This window comes from Camelina sativa, chromosome 2 (assembly GCF_030686135.1).
Source record: "Camelina sativa cultivar CO46 ecotype springtype chromosome 2, ASM3068613v1".
Taxonomy (NCBI): domain Eukaryota; kingdom Viridiplantae; phylum Streptophyta; class Magnoliopsida; order Brassicales; family Brassicaceae; genus Camelina; species Camelina sativa.
In genome coordinates this window covers 26243978-26263460 of record NC_141881.1, presented here as the reverse complement: position 1 = coordinate 26263460, position 19483 = coordinate 26243978, and the positions used below count along the sequence as shown (strand labels likewise).

Below are 19483 nucleotides of genomic sequence, written 5' to 3'. Positions count from 1 at the left end.
CACATATAAACAATATTTCTTAGTTCTTAAAACATAAACCTAAAACATCTAAACTCATTTTAAAAAGAAAGTGGAGTAGTAACTATACTAACTAACGATTCTGAAAATTTTGTTAATTACTACTGTACTAGAAGATATCCTGTGATTAAAGCACGGGTCAATATTTTTTTAAAATTTAATAATATAATAATAAAAGTTATTGTTATATTTTTTTAAAAATTTATTTTGTTCGAGATAATATATTTTTTTAATTGTTCTGTAAATCTATTAGTCTATTAGAATACTAATTATTTTAGAATATTATAGTATTTTATTTTTGACATCTTATTACAGTTTTATATCGTTTGTTTGTTATATTTGCATCATTATTTTGTGAAATATAAAATAGTAATTTTAATATTATAATTGTGAGCAAATAAAAATTATGAATTTATCATCTATCTAAATTTTAGTTTTGCCAACCCGCCAATGTGGAAATTAAAACACACATTTTTCATAGATTGAGTAATATATCTTTGTTTATAAAAATTCAAATCACAATATATGCAGAAAAAATTCTGCATTTTTAATTAATCATAAGTATTATATGAAATTTCCAAACAATTTGTAAATAAAAGAAAATAAAGATGATAGGAGAACCATAATCTGAAATCTTAACAAAATCTTCAAATTTAGTTATTAAAAATAATTATATTGTATACTTAGGATATAAAATCTTAGTTTTTAAAATTCTGATTGGTTTATATTTTTTTTTAAAAAATATTTACTAATTTCGTCCATAATTTATTAGAGAGAGAAAAATGTTTTTATTATTTTTTTCAGATTTTTTAATATTTGATCTGTGATTATTTTTTATTTTTTAATTAATTCTATTTTTTTAAATTAATTAATTAAGCTTAATTGAAATTTTGTAATGGCAATTGAATGTAATTTTTTACACATTTTAAGGTTAGTTTCATATTTGTACTTCCCAATTAATATAGTAGGATTACACTATTACTGAGTGAAAATGTTAACAGTATACTTATGTCATGCGATAAAGCTAATTAATTATTTAAAAGAGCAACCAATTGGATTGGGCTTGGCCCATCGATTCTCTGATGATTGAGATTGTTTTTTTTTTTTGTTAGTGTGTTACCCTTTGCTCTGTGGCTCAGATTTTTTTTTTGCTCCTTAATTTTCTTGAACCTTTTGTGGCAGAGACAAAACCAAATCAGACTCTTTACTCGTGTGTTGAGAGCCTTAAAAATCAGACAGTAAAGCTTTCTTCTCTTCCATGGCGTCTATTGTCAGACCTTCGGTTTCAGTTAATCTAAGACCAAAGGTAAAGCTCCTCTACTCACTCACTCACTCATAAATTAGGTTATTCGATTCTGTTACTTAAGGGTTCTTCTTTACCTTTTCTTTAGTTATCAAGAAATTGATAATTGAGTTTAGAAATTAGGGTATCATTTAAATAACGATTATTATTTCCTTGGACTGATGATGAATTTTGTTTTTGGTGTTTTGGAAAGATTACTTGCACGAATCTCTCTACGAAAGAGAGGTTTGAGTTTCAGAAGAAGAGTCTGAGGAAACAAAAGCTCAATCTTAGCTTGAAGCCTAAAGCACAAGGATCATCAGTTGAAGGGACTAGCGTTGTACAAGAGAAAGAGCTTAACAACAAAACCGGTGATTAACTGATCCCGCCTTTTTTTTTTTTCAGATTAAAGATACAACTGATATAATATAAGACTTTAATCTCGTTTTAAACCGTTTAATTTTGGTTTTTTAAATTGTTGATTCTAGATTATGGAGTTGTTGGGGTTCACCATGTTGGTCTGCTCTGCGAGAACCTAGAACGGTCACTAGAGTTTTACCAAAACATATTAGGCCTTGAGATAAACGAGGCAAGGCCACACGATAAGCTTCCATATAGAGGAGCTTGGTTATGGGTAGGTTCAGAGATGATTCATCTTATGGAGCTTCCAAATCCAGATCCATTGACTGGTAGACCCGAGCACGGAGGACGGGATCGACACGCTTGTCTCGCAATCCGTAATGTTTCTAATCTGAAAGATGTTTTGGACAAAGCTGGTATGTACATTTTTTGATTCTTTCTTCTTGTGTTCTGCTTAAAGGATGTTTCTTTTTGTTGTAAAGAAAGTTTATTTTCTTGTTTTTTGAACTTTGCAGGGATAGAGTATACAATGAGCAAGTCAGGAAGACCAGCGATATTTACTCGTGATCCAGATGCAAACGCTCTTGAGTTCACTCAAATTTGATTTCTCAGTGAGTCTATTTTGTAGATGGTATATACTTCAAAAACACATCACTTGATTATGTAAGTTGTAGATACTCTTCTTCATGTTCTTATAGTCTTACCACCAAACTGTGTGTGGATCAGTTCCATTTAAGCCTGCACATTCTGAATGAAATTGAGAAAAGCAAACCAAATCGTTGTTGACTTATTGTTATTTCATACCACAATAAACATTAGAGAAAAAGAAGACTACAGAGTTGATACACCTGATTCAAACAAGTTCAGGGTATTATAATTTAGTATATATACAAAATTAGACTCTACTAATATTTAGTGTGATCAAAAGGAGCCAAGAGTAGTGGAGAGGTCTAAGCGTGAACGAGATCGCCACTCTTGTATAGCCGATTTGAGGGTGTGGTTCGGTGTGAGATCGGAATTTTTGAGCCTATGCTTAGTCACGGGAGACACATTTTGATGTTTTTGAATCCATGCCTTTATCGCTTTTCCTTCGTAAGTGAACCCATCTGCTGCTATCTGTGGATCTTCCATTATTTCCTGCAATCAACCAAATCAGATATTGTTAAAACCTGAACCATCAAGAATTGTTGTCCTTGCTATGGTTGTTTTTTTCCGGTTTACCTTAAGAATTGGACAGTAATAGTGAGTTGGTGGTCGTACATTAGCCTGCTCTGTCTTGAGTCTACTATTTGCGGATTCAAGAATCTGTTTGAGAGCGGGCAAGACTTGTGTATCAAGATCTGGTCTGTCTCTGCATTTGAGCTGCGAACACCTGATTGCAATACGAGCTAGTTCTTTCGCTTCAGCTATGGGCCAATCTCTTACTGATTTATCTAACATATCTTCAAAACAGCCTCTCTTTACTGCGTCTTCAACACAGAAAAGAAGACCGTTGGGATGTCGAGCAGTTAAAAGCTGGAGAATTATGATTCCAAATGCGTAAAGATCTGATTTTGGTCTGATAGTTCCGGTTCTTTGGTATTCTGGGTCCATGTAGTAGAGTGTACCCGCAATAATCGAGTTTCTGTAAACCGTGACACTCTCCGGTGCTTCTTCTGACATGAGTTTTGCGAGTCCAACGTCGCCAATTTTGCTAACGAAGTTTCTGTCTAGGAGTATGTTGCCTGGCTTGAGGTCACGGTGCACGATGGGCTCGGGTTTTGAGTTGTGGAGGAAAGCTAGGCCACAAGCAGTTTCATAGATGATTCTGAACCTGATGAACCATGAGAGAGATGGTTTCCCTTTTTTAGGAGTGATGTGACAGTCCAAGCTACCATTCTCCATGTACTCATAGACAAGGCAGCCATTCTCAGGACATGCACCGAGGAGAAGAACGACGTGGGGATGTCTTAGCTGGCTTAAGACTGAGATCTGCAGGTAAAATTGGACAATTGATTTTAGATATCAGAGAGATAAAAGGCCTGTATTAGATCATTAGATTAGCTTAGTGATGTTTACCTCTTTTAAGAATTCTTCTTTCTTTTCGATTGAATCGGGTTTGAGAACTTTAAGAGCTACTGGGGTATGATCAAGACTGCATTTGTATACTTTTCCGTATCCTCCTTCGCCGATTATTTTACGGGAAGAGAAATTATCTGTAGCTGCAGTTATTTCTTCTTTTGTGTACCTTCTGTACCGCCCATCTCTCAAGAAGAGTTGCTCAATGACTTTTTGTTTCTCTATGGACTGTTTCAGGGCATCTAGCTCGGCTAATTGCCTCTCGCAGAACTCTTTGGCTAGCATTGATTTTGCTTCCTCGACTTCTCTTACAGCTTTTAAATGCTTTTCTTTCTCTTCCGCTGCTGCTTTCCTCCGCATTTCTTCTTTTTCTAGAGCAGTGATGACCTTTTCCGTTTCTTTAACACACTCAGAGGAAAGAGACTGGACCTGAAGTCACAACGTGGGATTGAGTTTACGAATCCATCAGAATCCCAAAACATTTTATGGAATAGACTCTGAGAAAAATGTTTGAAACTAGAACACCTACCTGCGTTTGTTTATGAACTAGCTCTTCACAAGCTTGTTTGTACATAGAAAGAGTGGTTTGTACTTCTTTCCTTAGCTGCTCGACCTCAGCTTTAACATCTGACTGCAAAAACAGGTCTTGATATCAAAATCATATGCATTTTTGTGTATCAGAGAACCAAACGCAACAGAGAGTGTAAAAATGGCTCACCTTTGGTGTTTTTATATGAGGTCTAGGATCCAAGTGTTTTTTACTAGTAGAAACAGTGCTATGTCTAAGGATAGAACGAGCGTGTTCGTCATTGACAAAACCAACATCAGTTGAAGATTGTGCATCAGAAAACACTCGAGAGACTGGATGACTGTGAGGTAAAGAGGCAGGTCTTCCAATTCGCTTCCTGCCTGAGGATGATATGGATGAAGCAGACAAGCCTGTCTTATCCGAGCGTGTGCGACTAAAAGATTCTGTATAAGCTTCAGCTCCTTCAGGTATACGGAAACTAGATGATGAATCTGTTGAAAGTTTTTACAGAGACACAACAACCACAGGGAAATCAATAAAACTGAAAAAAATTTACATTTTTAGATCAATGGAAGTGAGAGAAACTGAATTGAGACAAAACCTGCGGTAAACTGATTGGTTGATTTGGTTAAGATTCGATCTTTACAAACAACATAAATCTCACATGCCTCTGGAGCTTCTCCTAGTACAGTTAATGGCAATTCTTGTCCTTTTTTCCTACCAAAACGCAATCCACAAAAACGTTTGAGCAAAGATCTCATGACAATATACAAAATCTCAATTTAGAAACAATGAATAAAATAAATAAATACCTGGTGAGGAAATTTGAAGAGCAAGAGCCAATGACTAAACACTCAACCTCAGTACTTGACATATACTTCAAAAGTGCCTTTGCAGTATCATTATGTTCCAGCAACAACGTCTCAACCTTAACACATTTTTTTTTTCATAAGACTCAAAAGTTCCAAAAAAATGGCTACACACAAAAAAAAAGAAGAAAACAAAAGACTCACTTTGGTGGATTTGCAGATCTTCTTAAACGGCAAAAAAACTTGTTCATACTCATTTCTCAAATCTCGTTTATACATAGACACAACACTCTCTTCTAATTCCTCCACAGGAATCTTCGATCCAGCTTCAACCAAACAAATTCAAATTCAAAATTCATGAAACTGATTTCTCAAGAGTTAAAAAATTACGAAACCTGGGATTTTTAATAATACTACTTACAAGGAGATGGAATAGTAGTGACGGTAGGGATAACATGAACAAGAACCAATCGATCGATTTTAGGAAGGAAGTTTTCGATTGTCCAACGAAGAGCACGACGACTAGCTGTTCCTCCTACGGCGTCACCGACAGATCCTTTAACAGCGACGGATACTGAAGAATAAGACGGAGCTCCTCCGATTGATTCGAAGAACTTGTTCGTCATCACCACCATGAGAGAAAGACGAAGACGACCTCCGCGTTTAAGTTTGTTGACTTGGAAATAAAAAAAATGTGGGTGTTTGTTGCTTTGTATTTATTGAACTCGTGAGGTTATTTTAAAAAGCGCTTGCTTTATTGGAAAAGTCTTTTAGAGGTTGACATTAGCAATGATGTATTAAAATGTGCAATTAGCGAATTTTTAAAAATGATATTATTGACTAGTAACTGGTTTTATAATGAGGGTGAAGAAGAATTTTCATTGGATTGATTAGTTTAATTAAGAGAAAATAATATATTGCTTGTTCTAAGATTCTGTATGTGATGCAAATGCAACGAACATATACTTTTGTTCATACATAATAGAGAAATGATTAAAGACGGCACAGTACTCCCACTTGCAGTATTCAGTAATTCCGTATTCTCAGTTTCCGGACAGAATCAAATGTATATAGATGATAGATTAATGAGAGTATTTTGCACTTGATTACACGAAATATATCATAGTATTAAACTAAATGGTATTAGTCAAAAATTTCTGCCAAATAATATGGATAGAAACATGCCTTTGAACATTACACTTCTAATTTTAAGTATTGTAGATGATTAACAATTGAGAGAATTACATAAGTTTGAAAAAATCTAAAACTCCTAATTTTAGTTTTTCATAAACAATCAAGAAGACTCACATTTCACAAAATGTCTATCTCTCAATCTCAATTCTCAGTCGCTTACCACAAAACATAGACTGATTTTGTTCTTTTCCATTTCCATTTCGATCACTCCTTAGATTCTTCTATACACGATTCTTTCCAACTTCCTAGTAATCCACATACCATTCTTTTATCGATTATTCAGATAAGATAAACCACATATATATATACACACACACAAACCTACGAGTTGATAAGAGAGAATCATAGTCTGAGATAGGTTCGAATCATGGTTGCTCCGGTTGGATCAGAGATGAGATGATTGATGAGACCTTTTCTCAATTTGTTTGGTGCAATGACGAACATGTACAAAGCAAACATAACGAGATCTCCTGATGTTAATGTTGATCCTAAAAACCCTCGCCACATCCTGATTGATATAAGTGAAAAAGGAGAATCAAAATTTTCTTGCTTGCAATACATTGTTTTAGTAAATGGATCAAGAATACGTGTCTTAAAAAATGGGATGCTTTACCATTTTGGAAGGCGGAAGAAAGTTTCGAAGAAGCTTCTAATGCCTTCAATATCGAACTGAACTATGAGCGCAAGGCCAAAGAGAAAGAATGCTCTTTGTCGTTTTCTCTCTGGTGGCCATAAAGTATCCCAAGCTGCCAAAAAATGGAAACTCACCAGTTAAATTTGATAAGGTTTTGTCATTGTCTGAAAGTAATAGTTAACTTTGTGGTGTATATGGAGCTCACCTTGTCTTGAAATATTGCTGTTGATGTGTTTGGTTAAGGAAGTAATAGACTCTTGTTTAAGTATCTCCGCGATGACTGATGCGTAATTTGGAGCTTCGGACAAAGATCTCACAACTGAATAGCCTGTTTTATTGAGAAACAAAAATTAGGTAATAGATGGTGCAGTTTCAAAATGTTAACCGCAACTCGAGTCAAGGCATGCTCTAACTACCTGTTGCGGGATGTACCAGGCTAGCGGCAGCACCGAAGGCGAGATTCTTTTGTTCGGTGTCTGGCAAGGAACCACCAACAGGGATATAGGACCATTCCTGTAGTTATTATACTAAACGAATTAATAAAGCAAACCCAATGGTTGTTTTTATGGTGTTCAACAAGTAAAGTACTATTCTATATGTATAAATTCACCTCTTCGTAAGTCTTTAGAACTCGAATTCCGAGTGTATCTAATCGTAACATGAGCTTCTTTTTTAACAAATCAAAGGGCATGACATCTTTTGAGGCCAAGCATGTCTCCTGCAAGGAGTTCCAGTTGGATAAGCAACAGAACTTTCGCAATAGCTACTAAAATAGAAGGAGAGAGACAACAACCTCAAAGAATACTCTTGTCTTTGTCATAGGCATGGCGTACAGAAACGTTGGATAGTCAGCTTCTAAGCTCCGAACTTTCTCGTTTGTATAATCTCTGTAATCCATGAAAACCATTTGCTCTGGATCATATGGACTGCTTTCGACCTGAATATATCATTTAGAACAGTCTCAATAATTCCTTCATAGTTCATATAGTTATTGCTGTGGGAATATCATATCATATTAAAATTATACCTCAACCTCCACGCCGTATGCAGTTTGAACACAGACTCTAGGTCCCCCAACTTCGTATTGCAAAAGCTTTCCCGAAGCTGCTCCAGAAGCAACAGTGGCAAGCCTGCATTTGCTACAAGTCAGAACCTTCACCGTTGCTCCAAAACATTTATATTAAAACAGGAATAGTACCATCTATGGTTCCAGTCTCGTACCTGCATGGAATGACGGCATTGCCTTCACAGGCAACAAGTCTAAGACCATTAGAAGCTTCTGTTATGCTGTCAACTTTGGAGCTAAGGTACGAGACACCTGACTCCACACACCTAGGGGAAATTAACTAAGTCAGGAGATGCAGGACAATTTGGAGAAACATCTTCCCAAAGGTGCAAGGGAGTGGAACAATTCTTTACCTCCTCAAGAGCTCCTCGTGAAGTAAACGACGACTAACTCTTCCATAAGCACGGCCAATGGTAATAGGATTATCATCATCCAGATACACAAGAGTATCTCTCCAAACATGCTCAATACATTTTTGCAACCCAAGATCTTAAAAAAACAGTAACAAAAACGTTCACCAAGTTAACAACACCATAGAGAAAGTGACTAGCAATGATGGAAGAAGACACGATATCAGGTAGAAGTCTGTACCATTGAATTCATCTTCCCAAACACCGTAATTGTTAGTGAAAGGAAGATCTGGACCAATGAGTCCAACTTTAAGTCCTAGCTTAGCTGATTCCGCAGCCAAGGCTAAACCAGCAGGACCACAACCAATAACCACTAGGTCCAAAGCACCATCACCAACTGATATAGGAGGTAACTGTAAACCCAAAATCCAGAGTTGAATTCAAAATCGATATCTCTAAGTAAGAACAAATTCAAACCCTAAAATCAAAAGCAAAATCAAAGGAAACAGTTCGTTTTCTTCATAAACAAGGCAAAAAAGGGCAACGGACCTTATCAACAAGCTTGGACTGTTGGTCATCCATGTCTTTGTTCTGCTGCATTTGAACGAACAAGATCTCAGAACCACCAGCTTTCACGAAATCTTCTTCGTCGGCGAAATCCTCTCTCACCGCCACGCAACTCTCACTCCCGGAGCTTCCTCCGCCGCCGCTAGCTCTGACACTACTACAACACAAACCGAAACGAATATTCCTGAAGCTGTAACTCTTATTAACCACCGGGGATTTCCTTGGAGAAGTACTCCACGACGGAAACGTTGAAACCGCCATTGCTGCGAAATTCCTAGCCCCAACACACTCCATTTTTTTTTCCTCCGCCCCCAAAATAAAAATAAAATAATTCTGAAAAGATGAGGATATCTCTTCACGCCATTCTTATAGTACCCCCAGTGAGGTGTATAAGCAGAAAGAGGAATCTAATTGTTTCCTTTTGTAATATTTGGAAAAAAATCTCAACCCAAATTTTTTGCTCACAATGGCTTGGAAGAGCCTTAAGGACGAGAGGACGATATCAAAGGATAGAACCCGGGCCTATGGGACTCAATTCGCCACGTGTAATTCTCTCATTGGTGGACATATGCCTAATAACGTCCTTCTTTAACTTAATAGTACGTGTTAGCAATTTGATTGGTTCCTGCAATTTTAAAGGTTACTGTACTTAATCCAAAGGACGATTCAACATATTTGACACACCGACGTCGTTTAGTGGAAGCACACAAGAATCGACTTTAACATACACTACTGTAGCTGGGATATATGGATTACTGAGCCTGAAACAAGAAGCATATTCGCAGAAAATTCAAAAATTGCATTGCCAAAAGAATTCAAAACTCAGTTTCAGTAACCCATAGTACTGGTAAAAGTTCAAATGGAAGAAGCACAAGAAAAAGAAAACCCAAACTTCAAATTGGTTGATGATATCAAACTAATACCCATCAGAGAGCAAATTTATTGTGCTTATAAGAGCACAAGCCCAAGTTCTGATGGCTTCAACGCACTTTTCAAACGGTAGTTATAGAGATAGTAATGGAGCTGTCCATCTCCTGGACCAAACTTGAGCTCTTTCAAGAAACTCTCGTTGTGCATCACATCCAAAGCGTTGAACACATCGAAACCCTTTTGCTTTGAGACGATTAACGCATCATTCATCAGCTGAAGAAACGAGGTCTGTGTGGCGACGTTGTAGTAAGAATAAGCAGCTTTCAACGTTGTGTAGTTCGGGTTACCGAGGATGGTCGAAGGTAGTGTGTAGAAGCTGCAGAAGTCAGTGACATCGTGAGTTTCAGGACTTTCTACTAGGTAACTGTCCACCACATCTTCTCTCGGGAGTAGCCAATGCTCAACATCGTTCTCATCAAAGTCAGTCGCAACTCCAAACTGGCTAAGGTAGTTCCTAAGCAATCGTGTAACAGCAGGGACATCGCGTGGTTCCATTTTCCTAAATCCAGGAGTGATGGGTGTGTCTGGCAACTTGTAGAGTTTTATGGTTCTGCTCATTGTCATTCTCGGTCCAAGCCTTGAAAACCCAACATCGATAAGCTTCTTCGGGTTCAATGACCTGTGCCAGTATTGACAGGTGGTGATCGGTGTAGGAAGTATAACTCCTGCGGTATAAGCCGCTTGCCAAATGTTCTCCAAATGAACCCTTCTAGTCACTTCCTTAATCATGACAGGAGCGAGTCTCTTAGACCTGAGCTTCTTGTGAACACACAAGAAATTGATCTCTGCCATTTTCACTACCTCATCACGCACCCTGATTCTTGCTGGGATACCGCTAATGAAAGCAACGAGTTTCTTCGAAGTCTTGGCACGGACTCCAATATGCCAGCTCTGGTAATAACCAGGTGGACGCAGTGCCCACCTTAAAAACTCCTTGGAGTAATTGAACCTGAACATATTCTCATCATCCTCAACATAGTTGTTCTTGAGAAGGTTGTACACCTCTGAACACATATCATCAGAGTTCATATCGCAAGTGGTCCATTCATAAACAGAAGGAAGGTTGTAAGGCTCTTGTTTCACCTCAGATAACGGAGTTGCAGGCTCAATAGGGCCTTCAGGCAAACTGGTATCCCCAATATCCTTAAACTGCCCAACAGGTTGAGTCTCCCAGAACTTATGCGTCTTTGACTCTGACATTGAATCCTGGAACCTCCGAACTATGGTTTCAAGTGAAGTATCATCATTAACCAATGGGTTAGCTTCAACAATTTGATCTGCTCTCTCTTCTACAGAGCCAGGTGGTGAATTGTTGTCTGCCATTTCCTACAATTACAAAACTTGACAAGCTAAGTTCAAGAACAAAAACAACAACAAACTAACATTGGGTAAATCGCCAAACGCAATTCTAATTAAATCACTCTTTATAAGCTCTTTCAAAATGTAACATATATATGTCAATCTCTCCGAGATCGAACTCAATACACACAAAACCACAGGCTAAAAACTAGTAAGGCAGATCAATTTTTTCATGTTCTTAGGTTACTAGCGAACTTAACGGGAGAAATATCCAGTGAATATACTAAGGAACGATCAGATCTTACGAAAATCAAAATCAAAAGATAAGCTCAAGATTTAAAAGACTCACCGATTTCGCCCCGAACTGAAGACTCCGCAAAGTCACACCGATTAGAGATCTTTGAAGAGAAAACTATCAGATCTTTCGAAGGATTTTATCGATTTCGAGTTTCAGATTCGAAACCAACGAGATTAGGGTTCCTATGAACGAGCAAACTCTTCTGAGAAGAAAAGAACAAAGAGCGTGATGTGTGAAGTAATGGCCGGATAGAATCTCATACTTTTATATATATTGCATTTTGCTCCCTCTATATTCCTTTTTATTTTAATTTAACCCATTTATTTTCACTCTGTGTAGGATTTTCCTTTTACTTAAAATCAATAAATACGTAATACAATTTCGTATTGCTGAACAACACATTTTCACTAACGTAATTAATATATACGATTTTCCAACTCCAAAACACTGAATTTAACTTCCCTTCGTAGTAAAAAAAAACATACAGAACAAAAAGAACGATTAATGAAATTTAAAAAAAAAACAAGAAAAAAAAATCAATCTCGTTTCTGCAATATAATAGAGTCGAAAGCTTTATATATTATATAAAGAGCTCTGAAGAAAATTACAACAACTTTGCTAAGCGATGGATGGATGGATTCAGTGGTGGTGAAACCTTTCGTCAGAGACTTGGAGGGTCTCGATGCCTTTGATGGCAGAATCGTAATGTTTTCTGGTTGAAGCAGATCTCTTCCCTTCCGACGTTGTTATCGCCGGAGAGTTTCTTAATCCGGCCCCGGTACGGCATCTCTGTAGTTCCTCTGACGACGTTACTCTCCTTGATGATCCTGCTGATTGTGCAAACAAGGACGAGCTTGGCATCTGTTATGTAAAGTAAAACACATCAAATTGTTGACAACAGACAAAAATATTTACTTACATACAAACTTCATAAACTTCACAAACTTTATTTATATATATAGAAACCAACGACATTTTGAACAGAACATACATCAAAATATGGAAGATTATATATAACTTAAATAAGTTTTTGAATCTTTTATGCATATATTAAATTTGTTTTTGGTTCTTTTTTAAAATTTCATTTTCCCATTTCAGAGTCGAGACTTGCTCATGCAGATGTTGAAACTAGTTAAGATAGTAATCACATCAATATATTAAACCTACAGAATTATATGCAGCTTGAGTATACCAATAAACCTTTTATTTTTTTTGTTAAATCAAAATCGAAATAAACCTTTTATTTTACATTCTCAAGATTCTCAAAATGCACTTAGTCCAGTTATAAAAATTTAAGTTTTTGTGTTGTTTCTCAGCAAATTCAACAAGAATTTTCCCTCATGGAGATTGTGTTAACTTCAGAACCTCTTCCACATTCCAAACGTAACTGATTGCTACCAAAGCTAATGGAAAATTCTAGAAACTCTATTTTTGTTTTGGTTTTTTTACACTTTAAAATCTAGAGACAGAGAGCTTTTAGATTTGCTAAAACAGTGTCTGTTGTGTAGAGAAAAAACAAAAAAAACAGAGAAATATTTCATACCATTGGGCCTCTTGATGAGAAGTTGCCAGAGTTTTCAAGAGTTCCTGACATTCTCCTTCGTGATGAATCCATTGGTGGTCTCCCTGATTCGTCCTCGCCTTTAAACAAAACATACAAAGCTTTAAACTTTCTAAGTTTTTAATATAACATTCGATTGGTTCAAGAGCTCATAATAAGTTTTACAATTCTCACCTCCGTATCTATCCATGCTAGTTAGTCCAGGAGGCAAACCCGCACTAGTTCCACCCCCAGGATTTACTAAGCCACGTGATGGAGGAGCTGTTAGTTGTGACTGTTGATATTTCAATATGGTCCAGTCAAAGACGTAATCGAATTGAAACCCTGGTGAAAGAGAGAATGTTAGAAAGCACAGAAGAGCTGACAAAACATGAGGATTTAAGGGAAAGAAGAAAGTTTCAGAACCTTCGCGGATGAAGAGATCCCTGAATATTCTTTTGAGATAACCATAATCTGGTTTATCATCAAATCGAAGTGAACGACAGTAGTGGAAGTAGGATGCGAATTCGGATGGGTAACCACGGCACAAGGACTGGATGAAGATGAGAAAACTTGTTAAGGTAAAAAGAGTTAAAAGATTGAAATAAAGTACCAAATATGTGATTGAAACTTTACCTCAATGGATGTAGAGACTTTCTTTTCACTGATTCTCTCATACTTTTGTTTCTTGGTTCCAGCTTTAAGTCCTTGCCAAGGAAGACTAAAACAAAAACCACCGTATATATTACAATAAGGTATGAGAAGAAGAAGAACAAAGTGAAACGAACAGGCATGTAGGTAGTAGAGTTACTAGAGTACCACTCACCTTCCTTTTAGGAAATACATGAGAATGTAACCAAGAGATTCTAGGTCATCCCTTCGGCTTTGCTCTACATGAAAAACATTACATTAATATAAGGCCAGTGTTGGGAGCATTTACACACAAATAATCTAAAACAGGTTTTTGTCAAACTTACCAATTCCCAAGTGAGTGTTCATACTAGCATATCTTGCAGTTCCAGTGAGATTTTTATTTTCTCTACAAAATAAGAAATGAAAGGTAAATTTTGATTTGTAAATCGGAAAAAAGAAGTGTAGACTGGTAAGAATTTGATTCGATTGTCTCTCTCACCTGTAAGCAATGTGCTGATGGGTAGTATTATCCCGGTATTTCTTAGCAAGACCAAAGTCGATAATGTATACCTTTAGAAACGTAAAAAAAAGTGAGTCATGTCCGAGATAATAACTACAAAAGTAAAAATGAGAACAAAACCAAAGATAAGGGTGAAGGAAACCTGGTTTGCGCGCCTTCCTAAACCCATAAGAAAGTTGTCTGGCTTAAGATCTCGGTGAAGGAAAGATTTCGAATGGAAAAACTCAACACGGTTTATCTGTATGTAAAAGGAAGAAAACATAGTCAATCAGTAAAACTAATCTAAGGACAAAAAAGAGTCACATATAAAGACAACAGTGATTTTTTACCATTTGATCTGCGAGCATGAGTACTGACTTCAAGGAAAGTTTCCTGCTACAGAAATTGAACAAGTCTTCAAGACTAGGCCCAAGTAAATCCATCACCAGTACATTGTAGTCACCTTCAACACCAAACCACTTCACATTTGGAACACCAGCTGCCATAATCAAAAGGTTCAAAAGAGATTCAGGACATGGTTATAAAAAGAGTAAAACAGAATGATAGAACAAAGAACCATAAGGCTGTTTTATCAGAAGTGAATATTTACTTCCTCCTTGTAGAATTCTGTATAACTTTGATTCATAGAGCAGCTGTGGATGTTTCGTCTTCACATTTTCCTGCAAAAGAAAAGAGAACTCTCAGTAGCAGTAAAAAAACATACTCAATTGATATTACATTATCCATAAATTTGACAGAGGCTTAGAGAAATAAGAATAGACTTTTGTATTCCTATATGTTGATCTAACTCAAAGTAGCTCATTAAATGTTTTAAAAGCTCTAACCAATGTCCAAATCTAACTCCAGAAGCTAATCCATCATTCCTTTATATAGTAAACAAACTACATTGTCTCTATGTGCAATAAAAACATCTTCAGATGATGCTATCAACACAAACACAAAAAAAAAAGGAACAAAGTTTTGCAGCAACAAGAAACTCACGAGCTTGATTGCAACTTCTTCATTCGTTTGAATATGAGTACCTAAAGAAACGACATTACAAGAACAAAGTTAGCAATTCCAAACCAACATTGTTAAAAACAGTAAAAACGAATCCAATTGAAAGAAAAAGACGAACCAAGATAGATCTCTCCGAATGAACCGCTTCCAATCTTCCGGCCGAGACGGTATTTGTTTCCCACACGAGACTCCATCGACATTCACCAAGTTTTCAGATTTCCAAAACCCTAAACTATAATAATCTCTCAAGTCTCAACCTTCAACGCCGACTCTAAAGGAGAAAACTTTTAATTCTCTTTCCCAAAAAAAAAAAGAAAAACAAATTTGTACCCTTTAATCCACCAGAATCAGCAGCTCAAACCCAGAAAAAGAAATTAAGAAAGATTAAATTCTGCAGAATTAGGGCTGAAACAGGGAAGAAGAACAGGTAGTCATCATCATCTTCATTCTTTCTTCCCTTCTTCTTCACGATCTGGAACAAAGATTTCGTAATGGAATAATGTTGACTCTCTTCTTTCTGTATCTCTTTCTCTCTCTCTTGACGCGAATTGAAAAAAACGAGGATAAAAAGGGAAGCTTTTGATATGGAGGAGGAGGAGGAGGAGGAGGAAGAGAATGATGAAGGTGTTTTGTTTTGTTTGTTTTCTCAAAGTTTGGGTCTTTTCCTTTTCTTTTCTTCTCTCCTCTCTTTCTTTCCTTACAGGTAATTATTATTATTATTAATTATTCTTCGCTGCTTTGCACGGTTCCTAATTCCCCGGTTTAACTAAACCGTAAAACCAGTTAATAATTCTCCATTAATCATCACTTCAAATTTTAAAATTTTCAAACAATACGTTATGAAAAACCAAATTTATTACTTTAGTTAATGGATTAATTAGTGTCTTTTTTGGTTTGGTCCATAACGGTTGATTGATTTTCCGGTTTAGTTCGGTATTTGAACGTTATATAACACGCGTAGAGTTAAGAATGTGGTAATAATTTAAAAAATGAAAAAAAAAAAAAAAGGTTGTAAATTTGGATTGGCTAAGAGTAAGAAATGGGACACCAAGCGTGAGAGCTACGCGTGCCGTTGGTGAGCGGTAAAGATCGTTTCTCACGTGACTTCCGAATGCTACTTTAAAACGTAAATCCCACGTGACGTATTTTGACTTTTACTCTCTCTGGTCTACTAAATTCTGTACGAGGAGAAAGATTTTAAAATAAGTATCTGGTAACTGTGGTCGGTCCAAATAAAATACTAACTGTTTTCCACGAACGAAATAATCGTTTATTATTTTATTTGGTATTATTCTATTACAATTGTTTGAAGAAAAATAATTATGTGAAAGTACAAATGTTACAAAGGTTACAAACCTCAAAAAAAAAAAAATATACATGTAAAATTAAATTATGTGAATTTAAATGAGTACAAGTTGTACTCTAATTAAAGAATCACCCAATATTAGGGCAATGCAAAAAAAAAAAAAATTTATTGAAAAATTGATTAAATTAGGAAAGGCCAAAGAAAAAGATAATTAGTTTCTCGGACTTGGAAGACCCATGCAAGAGAGTCTAGGGGAGACACGAATCTTTGGGCTGGGCCTTGGTGAAGGTATTGGACCAAATAATCCTGTTGTTCCTTTAACCATACGAGGAGAAAGGTTGACTTGTTCAAGCGCTCGCGTCTGCAGATCTATAGGGTAGTCTCGTACACACCCGATCCTAGGACCGTTTCCAGTACTCCACTTACACGAGAAACGTTTCTTCTCATCTGGACCGTCCGATTTCGTCACCACCACGTTAGACGGCTTTGTGCTTCCGTCATTTGTGGCCAAATGATTATCATCGTCAATCGCATTCATCTATAACAAAATCAATTAAGAAAAATAAGTAAAAATATTTTATAGAAAATTTGATTTTTTATGTAGTTAGAGATTTTAGTTAGCTTAATCACCTTGACATTAGTAAGATCCACGTTGTTTTCTCTCAAGAAACCGATGAATTCTTTAAAATTCTCTTCCGTCGGGAGATAATGACCGCTGTATGGCCATACGGCTTTTACAACTCCGCCTTGTGAAACAATTCTACCGGCGGCGGTAATGGCGGCGCCTGAGAGAAAACTCGAGTGTTGAAACCGACCTTTTTGTTTCTGACCAATGTACAGTCTTCTTGTCGTGCTCAACACGAAGATCCATTTAGTTCCTTCGATGGTCTCCACGAGGTTCTTGGTTTGTCTGTTGACCAGTTTCCCATTTTCCAACACCACTTCGTAAGCTTGCCTCTCTTTCTGTTAAACCGAAACAAACGAAAAGTTAAAATCGATTTTTGTTTTCGATTACCGGAATTAACTAACCAACTAACATTAAGTATACGTACCGGACCGAGGTAAGTGATGCATTGGCGCTGAAGAAGTGTTCTTGGACATTTGATGAGATTTACTTCTTTGCCATCTCCAATGTCTAACCTTTAGTATCATTCAAAAGGTTTGCTATCAAATTAAGCTCTATTTACTTCTTAAGGAAATTATAAAATTTTGACTAAAATTTGTGTTAAATTTACCAGAAGAAGAAAGGCTGATTACTCTCGCTTGCTGACCAAACATCATAGTACAAGTGTAGATTGTGCCCGTACCTATGTCGTGGATCAATCTTTATCCATTACCCAAAAGAATTAATACTATTATTATACACCAAAGTATAATATGTCAATATCAAAGTGAAATAAAAAAGCCGAAACTTACGGCTTCTAACCAATGTCGCAATGCTAGTTTTTGTGCTTTATCATCTTTCAACAATCCTTTCCCCACCTATGAACCAAAAGAACAAAACAAATTAATGATAATGTATGAAATTGATTAATTAATTAATTAGTACCTTAATTAATTAAAAATTACCTTTGCTGCTTTTGTTCCAGCTCTTGCCCACCTAGATACAGCCGACTCCGGTTTCTCACTGGTTTTGTTCGGTTCTGATGCTGCCAATTCCAATTCTTTCCACCTAATACAAACAAACAAAGGGGTTAAATCACCAAAATTGAAAGTAACGGGGTTATTTCATAAGGAAATAGAACTCAACGTACCATAACTCTTCAACAACCACGGCACAGTCAGCAAGGTTTCTACGCGTTCGATAACTCTTGTAAACCTTCTGTAACGTTACGGCGGCGGCGTCTAGCTCCGTTGACGGTCTAGGAGACCAAAATGGCGTCGGTGCTGGTAAACTTAACGCCGTTAAATTCCCCATTTTGCCTCTGTTCCTTCGTTTCGGAGACGAGCCTCTTTCATCATCTTCGTCTTCTCCTCCCACTTGGACTAGGCTCGTGAAGGAGAGACTCCTCTCAAGAATCATGTTATCTGGTTTAGGACCTCTCAAGTTTATACCTCTTCTCGTTTTGACCCCGCAGTTTTCTTCTTTGTTGTAATTGTTACCCTGGTTAACCAAATCTTTGAACGATAAGGTCTTCTCAAAATACATGTTATTACAGATTCTTGGTGTTTCACACTTTTGTGAATCTTTCTTGAAACTGTTGTCTCTTTGTAAGTATCCCAAAGACAAAGCCATTGAAGCTAACCTGTAAAAAAGATAAGTACAGATTCAGACAAGAGTTGGAGAAAATGAAAATTGTTTTAGGATTGTAATCTAAAGATTGAGGAAGATACTTACACTGTTTACAATCTGAAGAAGTTTCGTCGAATGTTTTTTTAAAAAACAGAGACAGTACAACTCTGTTTCTGGTTATGTCTCTTCTTTTCCCATATGTCGTCTATATTTATATTAATGGCTATATAATATATGATGTAATTATTAGTTTTTTAAAATTTTATTTTGGTGAGAACAAAAATTGGAATTGGACCTTAGGATACGAAGTGAAGATTTTTCTTCGAGTCTTGATTCAAAGGTTTTACGTTTTCCTCGGACTTAAAAAAACCCAAATAAAAAAATCAAACCACACGAGCTCTTGATTTTCATATTTCAATGTTTTAGATTTATCTGTTAGTGGTTTGTATACATACTAACTAGCGTGTAGGGCAACTTTGAATACGTTCGCGCACTGTTAGGAGTTGCATATACATAATTTACTAACATATATGATATATGTGAATGTGAATGTGGCCGTGTTTGATATTCATACGCACGGCGTTACGCACGGAACGTGTGGGGACGTCTTTGAATGCGTCGTCGGATTTTTTTTTTTTTTTTTTTTTTTTTTTGTTATACAACTCCCAACTTTTATGGATTTCAATATTTTTTACGGTCAACGGATTTGTTCTGTTGTCTACTTATTAGGATTAATTATTCTTGGGTTGTGTGCTTTTTCTATTGAAACAAACCAATCTTTCAAATCTATATAAGAACAACACAATAGTAATAGGTAATGTTACAAAAGAAAAGTACATAAATTGTGAATCAAATCAT

The 19483-nt window shown here is 36.4% G+C and overlaps 6 protein-coding genes across 7 annotated transcripts; 1 reads left to right on the top strand and 5 right to left on the bottom strand.

The window, feature by feature from the left end:
- Positions 1-1083: 1083 nt before the first annotated feature.
- Positions 1084-2436, top strand: LOC104733936 (uncharacterized). The gene is made up of 4 exons (XM_010453463.3): positions 1084-1324; positions 1515-1671; positions 1789-2076; positions 2176-2436. Exons 1-4 carry the CDS (start codon positions 1277-1279, stop codon positions 2262-2264), a joined length of 582 nt encoding a protein of 193 aa, XP_010451765.1. The 5' UTR covers positions 1084-1276; the 3' UTR covers positions 2265-2436.
- LOC104733931 (U-box domain-containing protein 34) lies at positions 2418-5815 on the bottom strand. The gene is made up of 9 exons (XM_010453456.3): positions 5478-5815; positions 5261-5382; positions 5060-5175; positions 4849-4964; positions 4437-4738; positions 4248-4349; positions 3719-4147; positions 2882-3631; positions 2418-2797 (listed from the first exon to the last, which is right to left on the bottom strand). Exons 1-9 carry the CDS (start codon positions 5689-5691, stop codon positions 2582-2584), a joined length of 2367 nt encoding a protein of 788 aa, XP_010451758.1. The 5' UTR covers positions 5692-5815; the 3' UTR covers positions 2418-2581.
- Positions 5816-6210: 395 nt separating this feature from the next.
- LOC104733913 (lycopene epsilon cyclase, chloroplastic) lies at positions 6211-9496 on the bottom strand. Of its 2 annotated transcripts, none has more exons than XM_010453446.3 (12): positions 8850-9496; positions 8542-8713; positions 8304-8439; positions 8106-8216; positions 7912-8014; positions 7678-7821; positions 7495-7602; positions 7301-7397; positions 7090-7212; positions 6864-6996; positions 6572-6758; positions 6211-6495 (listed from the first exon to the last, which is right to left on the bottom strand). In XM_010453446.3, the coding sequence occupies exons 1-11, from the start codon at positions 9159-9161 to the stop codon at positions 6593-6595; spliced, it is 1605 nt and encodes a 534-aa protein (XP_010451748.2). In that variant the 5' UTR covers positions 9162-9496; the 3' UTR covers positions 6211-6495; positions 6572-6592. The 2 variants fall into 2 exon arrangements, with proteins under 2 accessions (XP_010451748.2, XP_010451752.2); XM_010453450.3 differs by having other exon boundaries at positions 6576-6758.
- A 149-nt stretch (positions 9497-9645) lies between these two features.
- On the bottom strand, positions 9646-11637 carry LOC104733904 (glycylpeptide N-tetradecanoyltransferase 1). The gene is made up of 2 exons (XM_010453432.3): positions 11446-11637; positions 9646-11123 (listed from the first exon to the last, which is right to left on the bottom strand). Exon 2 carries the CDS (start codon positions 11118-11120, stop codon positions 9816-9818), a length of 1305 nt encoding a protein of 434 aa, XP_010451734.1. The 5' UTR covers positions 11121-11123; positions 11446-11637; the 3' UTR covers positions 9646-9815.
- A 158-nt stretch (positions 11638-11795) lies between these two features.
- Positions 11796-15807, bottom strand: LOC104733897 (casein kinase 1-like protein 12). Its single transcript, XM_010453423.2, has 13 exons — positions 15205-15807; positions 15069-15109; positions 14677-14746; positions 14417-14565; positions 14230-14325; positions 14067-14137; positions 13912-13973; positions 13761-13824; positions 13571-13655; positions 13361-13487; positions 13130-13279; positions 12938-13035; positions 11796-12255 (listed from the first exon to the last, which is right to left on the bottom strand). Exons 1-13 carry the CDS (start codon positions 15284-15286, stop codon positions 12034-12036), a joined length of 1317 nt encoding a protein of 438 aa, XP_010451725.2. The 5' UTR covers positions 15287-15807; the 3' UTR covers positions 11796-12033.
- Positions 15808-16333: 526 nt separating this feature from the next.
- LOC104733890 (IQ domain-containing protein IQM5) lies at positions 16334-18811 on the bottom strand. The gene is made up of 8 exons (XM_087489933.1): positions 18731-18811; positions 18147-18638; positions 17962-18064; positions 17809-17874; positions 17628-17716; positions 17445-17532; positions 17023-17355; positions 16334-16930 (listed from the first exon to the last, which is right to left on the bottom strand). The coding sequence occupies exons 2-8, from the start codon at positions 18626-18628 to the stop codon at positions 16604-16606; spliced, it is 1488 nt and encodes a 495-aa protein (XP_087346059.1). The 5' UTR covers positions 18629-18638; positions 18731-18811; the 3' UTR covers positions 16334-16603.
- Positions 18812-19483: the final 672 nt, after the last annotated feature.